Source organism: Rutilus rutilus (genome assembly GCF_951802725.1).
Source record: "Rutilus rutilus genome assembly, chromosome: 2".
In the NCBI taxonomy this organism is placed as follows: domain Eukaryota; kingdom Metazoa; phylum Chordata; class Actinopteri; order Cypriniformes; family Leuciscidae; genus Rutilus; species Rutilus rutilus.
In genome coordinates, this window is record NC_140210.1 from 3,012,040 (window position 1) to 3,023,598 (window position 11,559).

General features: G+C 42.5%; 1 protein-coding gene across 1 annotated transcript; it reads left to right on the forward strand.

The window, feature by feature from the left end:
* The first annotated feature begins 3,229 nt into the window (after positions 1–3,229).
* On the forward strand, positions 3,230–8,054 carry LOC311285394 (zinc finger BED domain-containing protein 4-like). Its single transcript, XM_084401030.1, has 2 exons — positions 3,230–4,725; positions 4,982–8,054. The coding sequence occupies exons 1-2, from the start codon at positions 3,431–3,433 to the stop codon at positions 5,481–5,483; spliced, it is 1,797 nt and encodes a 598-aa protein (XP_084257156.1). The 5' UTR covers positions 3,230–3,430; the 3' UTR covers positions 5,484–8,054.
* The last annotated feature ends 3,505 nt before the right edge of the window (positions 8,055–11,559 follow it).

An 11,559-nucleotide genomic window follows, 5' to 3' on the forward strand; every position in this document is an offset into this window, starting at 1 on the left:
AGAACATTGAAGATGGGTCGAGGCTGGGTCTTCCAACATGACAATGACCCGAAGCACACAGCCAGGATAACCAAGGAGTGGCTCTGTAAGAAGCATATCAAGGTTCTGGCGTGGCCTAGCCAGTCTCCAGACCCTAAACCCAATAGAGAATATTTGGAGGGAGCTCAAACTCCGTGTTTCTCAGCGACAGCCCAGAAACCTGACTGATCTAGAGAAGATCTGTGTGGAGGAGTGGGCCAAAATCCCTCCTGCAGTGTGTGCAAACCTGGTGAAAAACTACAGGAAACGTTTGACCTCTGTAATTGCAAACAAAGGCTACTGTACCAAATATTAACATTGATTTTCTCAGGTGTTCAAATACTTATTTGCAGCTGTATCATACAAATAAATAGTTTAAAAAATCATACATTGTGATTTCTGGATTTCTTTTTTTAGATTATGTCTCTCACAGTGGACATGCACCTACGATGACAATTTCAGACCCCTCCATGATTTCTAAGTGGGAGAACTTGCAAAATAGCAGGGTGTTCAAATACTTATTTTCCTCACTGTAGTATACAGTTAACCTAGTGGTATGGTTTACAGTAAGGATATTCATTTCAAATTTATTTGTATAGCGCTTTTCACAATACATACTGTTTCAAAGCAGCTTTACAGAAATGCATTTCAGAAATGTACATATAAAAATACAGTTAGTTAATCATGTATTAATTTAGGGCATAACATATCACCAGCGTCGAGTCGTCTCTTCACAGGTGTTGGGGCATCTGAGGTCTCCATGAGAGGCTGGATACAAACTGGAGCTGACGTAGTCTATAACAAAAAAGCAGATGGGAAATAATTTGCATAGCTGCTTTTCATAATATTAATGCATTTGGTCTGATTTAACTGTAGTATAAAAGGTATGAGATGCATTATGTGAATGCTTGGCTAAAGAGATGCGTCTTTAATCTAGTTTTAAACTGGGACAGCGAGTCTGATCCTCGAACAATATCAGGAAGGCCATTCCAGAGTTTATGAGCTAAATGAAAACGCCCTCCCTCCTTTAGTGGACTTCGATATCCTAGGAATGACCAGAAGCCTCGAATTTAGTGATCTTAAAGAGCGCGATGGAGTGTAGGGCGATAGAAGATCCGTTAAATACACAAGAGCTAAACCATTTAGGGCTTCATAGGTCAGTAGTAATACTTTGTAATTGATACAGAACTTAATAGGTAACCATATTTTCTAGACCTAGTGAGAACTCTAGCAGCTGCATTTTGGACTAACTGTAGCTTGTTTACTGAGGATGCAGGACAACCAGCTAATAAAGCATTACAGTAATTACAATTGTGTTTCTGAAGCAATAATATTTAGATTTTCTGGTTTAATCACAATTAGATTTTTCATAGATCCTACAGTGGATTTATTGTTTGACCTAACTAACGAGGAATAGACACAGTTTCTATATAATGTTCTACACTGGTACTTATATCAATTAAGTTGGGACAGCAAAGACTGTGATTTGGACTTTTACTTACTAGTCATACGGTGTGTAACGTCTTGGAGATGTTGTCCGACAGAAGAGCCGCTCCGATTCTCCTGGGGTGAAGGCCATCAGCACGGAAGAGCCTAGGTCGCTCCCAGAACAGATTCCAATTATTTACAAAGAGCGGTCTCTGTTCATTACACCATGACATTAACCATTCATTTAGTGCAAATAATCTACTGAACCTTTCATGTCCTTGTATTTGGGAAGCGGTCCAGACACGATGATCGTTGTTTCAGGCGATGTGCTGCGTACTGTCTCAATCAGGCTCCTGTAGTCCTTCTTCAGAACCTCCGTCTGCCGCAGCCTGATGTCGTTCACTCCAGCGTGCAGCACAACAGCTCCGACGCGCTCGTCACCGTTCAGGATCTCAGGAACCTGGCAAGCAATATCTAGAACACGAGCACCAGGAAAGCAGTGACTGCGCACCTTTACCTGAGGGGGCGCGGACGATGGAATCGATATGTAAAGTATATTAACGGTAGCATAAGAGCAGAACACATGGGTATGCACTGCAGTATGAACAATATAGACAAATACAAACAATACAATATAAACTACAGATGTTGTCTGAGTTATCTAACTTAACTTGGCTTAACAGCCAAGTGACTAATTATAACTAAACTATGTATGTGTGCTTTGTATGTGTGCTGCTCTTCACTGTCCTCAATCTGAGTTAAAGTTCTTTCATACTTAGTGTTCGTTACTGGAAAAACTTGGAAACAGCAATCACCAGCATGTCTGAAAAAGAGAAAGGATGAACAGCATCTTGGCTTTAACTCTCAACATCTAGCCTGGCTTAGTTAGAAGCCCACTCACCACGTCAAGGTGCAGGCTCAGAGTGGGTACACAGGACAAGACAGACGTAACAAACAGACGCCACAAACAGATAGCACTGAAACAATTGAACATTTGAGTGTAACATTTGAACAGCACGTACTATATAATAACAAAAAATAACAGTTCAACCTTAAAACTTCATGTAACTTGTTGATTGCATATGTGTAACAGCGAACAAAAATATGTTGTTGACAGGTTTGTATCATGTGCGTGTAAAGTCAGGTTTCTCACAGCAAGCGCTTTTGCCCCGTTGATGCGGGCTCTAAGCAAAGCCAGTGTGAGCGATTTATGAACGTATGTAAAGTCAGGTTTCTCACAGCAAGTGCTTTTGCCCCGTTGATGCGGGCTCTAAGCAAAGCAAGTGTGAGCGAATTATGAACGTATTTAAAGTCAGGTTTCTCACAGCAAGTGCTTTTGCCCCGTTGATGCGGGCTCTAAGCAAAGCAAGTGTGAGCGAATTATGAACGCATTTAAAGTCAGGTTTCTCACAGTAAGTGCTTTTGCCCCGTTGATGCGGGCTCTAAGCAAAGCAAGTGTGAGCGAATTATGAACGTATTTAAAGTCAGGTTTCTCACAGCAAGCGCTTATGCCCCGTTGATGCGGGCTCTAAGCAAAGCCAGTGTGAGCGATTTATGAACGTATGTAAAGTCAGGTTTCTCACAGCAAGTGCTTTTGCCCCGTTGATGCGGGCTCTAAGCAAAGCAAGTGTGAGCGAATTATGAACGTATTTAAAGTCAGGTTTCTTACAGCAAGTGCTTTTGCCCCGTTGATGCGGGCTCTAAGCAAAGCAAGTGTGAGCGAATTATGAACGCATTTAAAGTCAGGTTTCTCACAGTTAGGGATGCACCGATACCGATACCGGTATCTGGTATCGGCCTCGATACCACATTTTCTAAAGTACTCGTACTCGTTAAAAGTCCCTCGATACTGGGGACCGATACCACGGTCTGAGAAATGTCTATGTTTGAGCGGCGTGTAAGGGGTTAATCACAGGCGCCGAGTGCCCGCCTCCAGGCACGCCCCCGCAGCTCAGAGCGGGGAGAAGGCGAGGCGAGACGAAACATGTCAGCCGTGTGGAACTATTTCAAAGTGAATGAAGACGACAAAACAAAGGCGGACTGCAAATTGTGCTCAGCGAAATTGTCCAGAGGAGGCTCAAAAGGTAGCGCATTTAACACAAGTAATTTAATCAAGCACCTAAAATCCCAACATGACAACGAGTACAAAGAGTTTACCCACGCTTCTAAATCAACACAACCCACGCTGCAGCAAACTCTTTCAAGACAAGAGAAAATGTCCAGAGACAATCCACGTGCTGTGAAAATAACACAGGCAATTATCGAGTACATTGCTTTGAGTGACCAGCCACTCTCGGAGGTAGAAAATGTGGGATTCCTGCGTCTCCTCCATGTTCTGGAGCCCAGATATAATGTCCCAAGCCGCCGCTACATGACTGACACGGAGCTGCCTAAACTACACGACTCCGTGAAAAAACATATCCACAGCCTACTGCAAGCCTCCTCTACGTTTAGTTTCACCACGGATATTTGGACAAGCAGTGTTAGCCCCGTGTCGCTAATTAGCCTAACCTCCCAGTGGATTGACGAGAGTTTCATGCCGCAACGAGCCATATTACATGCGAAACAATTCCGCGGCTCGCACACCAGCCAGGCTATAGCGCATGTGTTTGAGGAAATGCTCCAGACATGGGGTATACCTAAAACATCAGTACATGTTGTGCTTCGAGATAATGCCAAAAACATGATTAAAGCCATGAATGACGCAGGGCTCCCAAGTCTGCCGTGTGTCGCGCACACGCTCCAACTGGCTGTTCACGAGGGCTTATTAGCACAGAGGAGCATAGCAGATGCTATAGCAGTGGGGCGGAAAATAATTGGGCATTTTAAACATTCCGCCTTAGCCTACTCCCGCCTCGAGGACATTCAGGGACAGCTCAACCAGCCAATAAAGAGACTGCAGCAGGACGTACAGACGCGCTGGAACAGCACGTATTACATGCTCCAGTCCCTCATTGAGCAAAAGCGAGTGCTGGGGGTGTATGTGTCCGAGCATGAACTCCCTGACTATCTCACCGCTCACCAATGGGCTCTTATGGAGAAGACTGTTGCCATCCTCGCCCCCTTTGAGGAACTAACTAAAAAAGTGAGCAGCTACGACGCACTAGCCTCTGATGTCATCCCAGCTGTGACTGTGCTAGTGAGACTTCTAAACAGAGAAACAGACGAGGACCACGGCGTCAAGACAATGAAAGCAACCTTACTGGCAGCTGTCAAGAAGCGCTTCAGTGACGTCGAGACCAACCCACTGTACTTCATCTCCACCATACTTGACCCAAGGTAAAGTCTGTGTGCTATAGGTATTCAATGATAAACTACAGTACTAAATGTAAGATTAATTTCCATCTGAAATATTATATTATATTTTTGTAACTAAAATACACAAATACAAATGTATGCAATATATATAATATGAAATATATTTCCCTTATTACTACCAGAAAGCCAAATGGCTGGCATTTGTGACAGTGGTTTAGGGGAAACTAAAATCTGTCCTATTTTTCCACATATTAATACATTCATGAATTTTGTTCAGGTATAAAGATCGCTTCTTCTCCAACAATGCTCCGGAGGCCAAGCTGCACCTGAAGCAGGAGCTGCAGATGATGTCCAGAGCTGAGGCAGAGGGGAGTCGGGCAGAAGCTGCAGAACCTCCTGCTAAACTGTTCCTCAAGGCCCAGGCCAGCACTAGCAGCAGTCTGGACACTGTATTTGAAGAAATCGCTAAGGAGCAGCCCCAGGCAGCACAGCCGCTGGCAGCAGGTGCTGCCATTGAGCTCGACACATACCTCGGAGAGGCCCCAAGCCCTCGTGAAGACAGTCCTCTGAAGTACTGGGGTGTCAACAAAATCAGGTTCCCCACTTTGGCTAAAATGGCCCATAAATACCTCTCAGCCCCATGTAGCAGTGTGGAAAGTGAAAGGCTTTTTAGCTCAGTTTCACACATTATAGATGAAAACAGAAACAGGCTGACTGCTGATAATGCAGAAAAGCTACTTTTCTTAAAAAAAAACCTGCCACTCACTTTTTCTAAATAGGCTCCATTAAGTGAGTCCTCTTAGACTTGATGTTAATACCTACCTCAGTTGCACTGACTGCCACAGTTCTATGTTGGTGGATGTTGTTAGTTTATTCAAATATTGTGCACTAAATAGCAAAGATGTTTATTAATGCCCCTTGTGTCGTCCAAAGCGGCAGAGTTTACAACAAACTGAAAAAAATACTTGAGTTGCACTGTCACTGTTTACATTTTTTTTTATAATTATTTATTCTGTAATATGTTGCATACAACATGCTTTTCATTTTAAATAAATGTTCTTAATTCCAAACTAGTCCCTTGTTTTTTTGTTAAATTATATGACTAAAGCTGTTACCTGTAAATTTAAATCATGTTTTTTTTTATTAAGTACTCAGTATCGGTATCGGCGAGTACTGAAATGCAAGTACTCGTACTCGTACTCGTTTTCCAAAAAAGTGGTATCGGTGCATCCCTACTCACAGTAAGTGCTTTTGCCCCGTTGATGCGGGCTCTAAGCAAAGCAAGTGTGAGTGAATTATGAACGTATTTAAAGTCAGGTTTCTCACAGCAAGCGCTTATGCCCCGTTGATGCGGGCTCTAAGCAAAGCAAGTGTGAGCGATTTATGAACGTATTTAAAGTCAGGTTTCTCACAGCAAGTGCTTTTGCCCCGTTGATGTGGGCTCTAAGCAAAGCAAGTGTGAGCGATACACAGAAAGTGCTGTAAACATTATTCGAATAGGAAGATGTGCACTAAAAACACCATACTATTGGTGATGGAAAAGTATTAGTTTGTTCATCCTCCTTCTCACAAGAGCCCCTGTTACTTTCTCAGTTTCTCGCCTTGCCAAATGATGAAGGCGTATCTTGCAGTACATGGAGGCTGCCATCTTAACCAAGGTGTGAACATGATTGTCCTCAACACTGGTCTCAAACATGTGGTTGTGCAACTCTGAAAAAATATTCTTATCAGCACAATCACTCAGAACCTGAATTATAATGGCAGCTGTCACTCCTTTTCCTTGAGGAAGCTTTCCTCCACTGGTGTTCAGAAGTCTTTGAAAGCACCTTTCAGAGGCTTTACACACCTCCACAATGCTTGTTGATGGATTCTGTAAGCCTCCCCTGTTTTTCAGGGCAATGAAAGCATGCATGCTGGAATCTGAACTCAGTGCAAGAGAACAGGGCATGCACAGTATTTTCTCCATCTTTTTCACCACAAATCCAGCAATGTAATGGATAGCAGCGTCCTTGAACTCGGATAATTGAATCGACATAAGGAAGGATGCTGTAGTCGTGGTCAGAATCCAGAGGGAGTGCTGGTGTGACATCAAATTGACGAGAAGCTGGAACAACTGTCACTGCCAACATGTTGGTTCCATCTCTAATGAGACAGTTCCCTGTTCCATTTTTCACTTGATGTCTCACTAGGAGGCATTTGTATGCAGCTTTGAACTGTCGGGCAGTTGGGTTGTTGTAGCCTCCGCGTGCCCTAACTGCAGAAAAGAACAGCTCAAGATGATCCTGACTGAGTTTGTAAGTAAGGAGATACTTACAAGGGGCCTCCTGTGCTTCAACCAGCTCTTTAAAAATGTTGGAAATGCTTCTGGAGCTGGCAACAAATCCAATGGGACCCGTTTTCCTAGGACCTGCATGAAGATGTCTCCCAGAGCTATATCTGAGCTGCAGAAGGAAATTTTCAGCACTCTCCGACAGACTTAGCATGTGAAGTTTATTACAACTTCTCAAAGGAGCTTTGGAACCCTTTGTCAGAGGATTCCTGCTGTTGAGAACATCAAAAGCTAAATCGATTGTTCTCAGAAATTCAACGGTTTCCTCAGAACCATGAAACTGAGGCAAGTGGAGCTCTTTGTTGCAGAATTCAAGGGCATCTGCAACACTGCTGCTGAAAACTTGAGTGGCAAGATTTACCTTCATCTTCTGATTTCTCCACTGAATATGTGCCATCTTCAGCTTATTACCCAGCCTCAAGCCCTCCGTCTCCTGAAGTTTGTTGAGGTCTTCTAGGTATTGCCACCTAATCTTTTTGCCACTGCCTGTCTGGAAAACATGTCCATCAGCAAAAGCATTCCTCAAGAGTTTCATCATGTGACACACGTCAAAAACAACATGTACAGCCTGCATTGGATTTGCAGGGTGAGGAAAAAATGGCCTCATGTTTCCAACTGTGATATTGGCTCCAAGAGCCTGCATCATGGTGAAGTGACAAGACGGTCCATCACATGTCAGGGAAACAACGCGCACTCCAATGTCATGCAGCTTGTAAAGACACTGTGTGACAATATTTGCTCTCTCTTGTCTGCTTAACCCATCAAGGAGAAAGTAAGCCACAGGGATTTTCCAAGATCCATTAACAGCTACAACCATAAGAACCAATGCATCCTTGGCTACTGGTAAAGAGTCATCAACTTCGCCACATCCTACATCAACATACCCATGGAATTTCCCTTCAGGATATTCAACATGCTTTCTGATGGCCATCTCATCCATCATAAGGGCACAAACAGTCTCCTTACCATCTTTCCTTCCGTCCTCCACATGGGATTGTAGGGCAGCGAATGATGCCTCTGTAAACCCTGGGTCTGCAGGAATGCTGCTGTACCAAGACCTGATTGTTTGAGGATGAGGCAGAACACAATCAAAGCTTTCACGAACAAACTGATAAGCTTTTGGAGAGTAGAAATGGAGAGTCATGGCAAAGGATCTCAAATTATCAGAGATTCGTTGAGATTTAGTCTTGCACTTGGCCCTTGTAAGAATTTCTTTAGCAACACCGCTAAAGGATGCCTCCAGCATATCAGCACAGCTGGTGGAAATAAGCAGCTTCTCTTTCAGATCAGTGACAACTGAAGAAAGAGACTTAAGGCGAGACACGGCAGGCAAAAACATCGATTTTCATGCAGTGGTCAGTTTTGAGATTTTGGGCTAGTTTACTCCTTCAATATGTGTTCTTTCAAGCTGCTATAAAAAAATACTTGAAAATATACATTAAGATGTTTATTTTATTACATTTTGTTTACTTGCGGCAGTAAGTTTCTCCCGAATTTACCAGGAAGTTAGTATTCCAACGCGACACGCCGAGATCCGTCTGTTTACTGAAGACTGTCATGACCGGTATCGCTGTAAAGCTCTGAGTCTCCAGCACAACGCTATGTAACCCAAATATGGGCATTTCCTTTCTATCAGTAACCAATCGTGAATGTCCAAAGGGGGATTTAAAGCTAATGACGAAATCTAATTTAGAGCTATTTAAATCTTTAACTGCCTTTTTCTCAAAATGAGTTTTTTTGTCATTCTCCAGTACAAACATCTCAGCCTATGTAGCACCTGTGCACACCATACTTTCCAGTTATACACTTAGCAGTATTCTGAAGATATTTTCAGCTGGCTGCTGATGAGGCCGAAACCAGCACATCCAGTGCAAGCAGACTTTGACTAGTTAATTTTAATTTACACTATTTTATATATCCTCTATATTGACAAGGCCTTTTTGAAGGATGATGGTTTACTTACAGCATTTTATAGAAAATAAACATGATTGAAATCAGATACTCTAACTGTACTTTTACTTAAGTATGGTTTTCAGGTAACGTTACTCTTTACACCTCTGCTTAGGCCTAATAAATGATTCAAAAATTCATAATCTTGCATTATACAGATGGAGACAGTGTACTTACCTGAAAAAGCTTAACTCGGAAGAAGAGACTTGCCTCTTTGAACACGTGTATGCTACACAGCAAGACATTTTCACACGAGGGACAATATGCTGCTAGCAACAAGTAAATTGAAGTAAATGGGAAGATGAAATCACGGAAAAAAAGGCAACAAACAGTTAACACACTGAATTAACAAAATACCACCTATAACACAATACTTAGATGTCTTGAATGATGATCAGAAGTTTCCAAGGTCGAAGTATCACGGCTCTCCAGAAATAAGGCCTCAGACTAACCAGGTGTATACGTTAAGTGCAAGCAAGCTGAACTCGAACGCTCAATGACGCATCAGAGTAAACTCACATATGTCTGTGTGTGTGTGTGTGTGTGTGTGTGTGTGTGTTTTGGAAATCAAATCGTATAGTATAGTAATAACATAATAAGACATCTTACATTAAAACATTATAGGCCTGACAAAAGAAGTGGCTAATATCGACTTTTATTATTATTATCGACTCTTATAAGTTATTATCGACTCTTAAAGGGATAGTTCACTTTGAAATTAAATTTTGGTATGTTTTAGTTTACCTCAAGGGCATCCAAGATGTAGGTGTCTTTGTTTCCGCAGTAGTTTCAATTTTGATATTTTTAGGTCAAACCGCTCTTGTCTGTCAGTCATATAATGCAGGTCCATGGTCACTATCTCAAAGAGCATGAACAGAGAAGTCTTGCTCTATAGACCTTTGAACATCTTTGCAGCCTTCGCTGTTGTCCTTAACATGCCTTTGGAGTGCGTATGTGGCACAACAAGGACTGCAGGTTGTCCCAAAAAGAAAGACCCAGTTCATCAGTAGTGAATGCATGATGGATCTTGTATCTATGTCTAGAGTTGTCAGTTGGGGAAATTTCGAAAGAAACGGATGCCCCTTTCAGGTGAACGCCCTCATGCCGTACAGTTCTCAGTGAGAGTGTTTCTGGTTCTTTCTGTAGCTTGAGATCTTGTGCAGCGGAAGAAAGGAGAATAGTCCACTCAGAACCATCATCCAGCCAAGCATATGCCTCTAGTGCAGGGGTGCCCAACCCTGCTCCTGCCAATCGACTGTCCTGCACAGTTTATCTCCAACCCTAATCAAACACACCTGAAGCAACCAATTAAGGTCTTCAGGATCACTTGAAAATTAAAGGCAGGTGTGTTTGATTAGGGTTGGAGATGAACTGTGCAGGACAGTCGATCGGCAGGAGCAGGGTTGGGCACCCCTGCTCTAGTGTCAACATGAATCAACATGCACCAATGCTACATTTTTCTAAATGTAAATCAGTTGTTAACAAACAAGTATTCATTACTTCAATGAGCGCATTGTTTCTGCATTAAATTATTACATTGTTTAAATGAATACCTTTTTCGCTAACTGTGATTTTGTATATGTACATTTCTGAAATACATAACTTAGACAGTTACCCTCTGATAACAGATCACTCTAAATTGTAATGTGGACTCATGCATATTCTGTAAAGCTGCTTTGAAATGATGTGTATTGTGAAAAGTGCTTTACAAATAAATGTGAATTGAATAGTGAGTGTTCAGCATTATGCAGAAGTACTTTGACTACCTTTAACATGACCTGTTGAGGACGGTTGGGACGGTCAATATATATGGTCTCTGGAGCGGTACTAACCATGAGGACTTTGTTGGGCTCCTGTATAGTTACATCTTGTAACACAGTAAGATGTTGCTTTTGACATATTTTACAGGGCTTCTTGAGGGTACAAGGATCGGGTTTGTAATTGTGTCCGCAGCGCCAACAGCCTTTGTCTTTAAGCCACTCTGTGATTTGGGTAGTTGTTAGTGACTTGAATTTTTAACACAAACTGAAATAATGCTCACGTGTGTCACAATATGGGCAATAATGTTTAGGCTTGTCTTTGGGCTTTAACAGGAAAGTGCGGTGAGTCGGAGAGGTAAGGGGTAATTTATAACTAAAAGTTTGTCTACATGTGAACAACATTTCAGGACATAGCCATTCTCACTCTCTAAGGAATGAAGTATGCCCACGAGAGCATGTACGGAGAGTGCAAAGTTATCAAATGCTTCAGCATCCCCTACTCTGACTGGTGGAGCTTTCGATATAGCTCCAAGTTCACTCTGTACGAGTTGGCGGGGTTGCCCATATTTGTCTTGGAGGGCTTGCAATGCGGTCGTGTATGGAGTGGGGTCATGCATGTAGGCTTGTGCTAATTTGTAGGCACTTTTAATCTGTCTAGAAGCACTTGGTATTTTAACTGCTTTGTGAGATGAGCGTGGCCATCTACGAGACTGTCTAGAGCCATTTTGAGCAAGGCAGAGTCAGACTATTTACCACTATCAAATTCAGGCAGGGCTGGTTTGGGTATATACCACATGAGCTGGCAATCAAAATGTC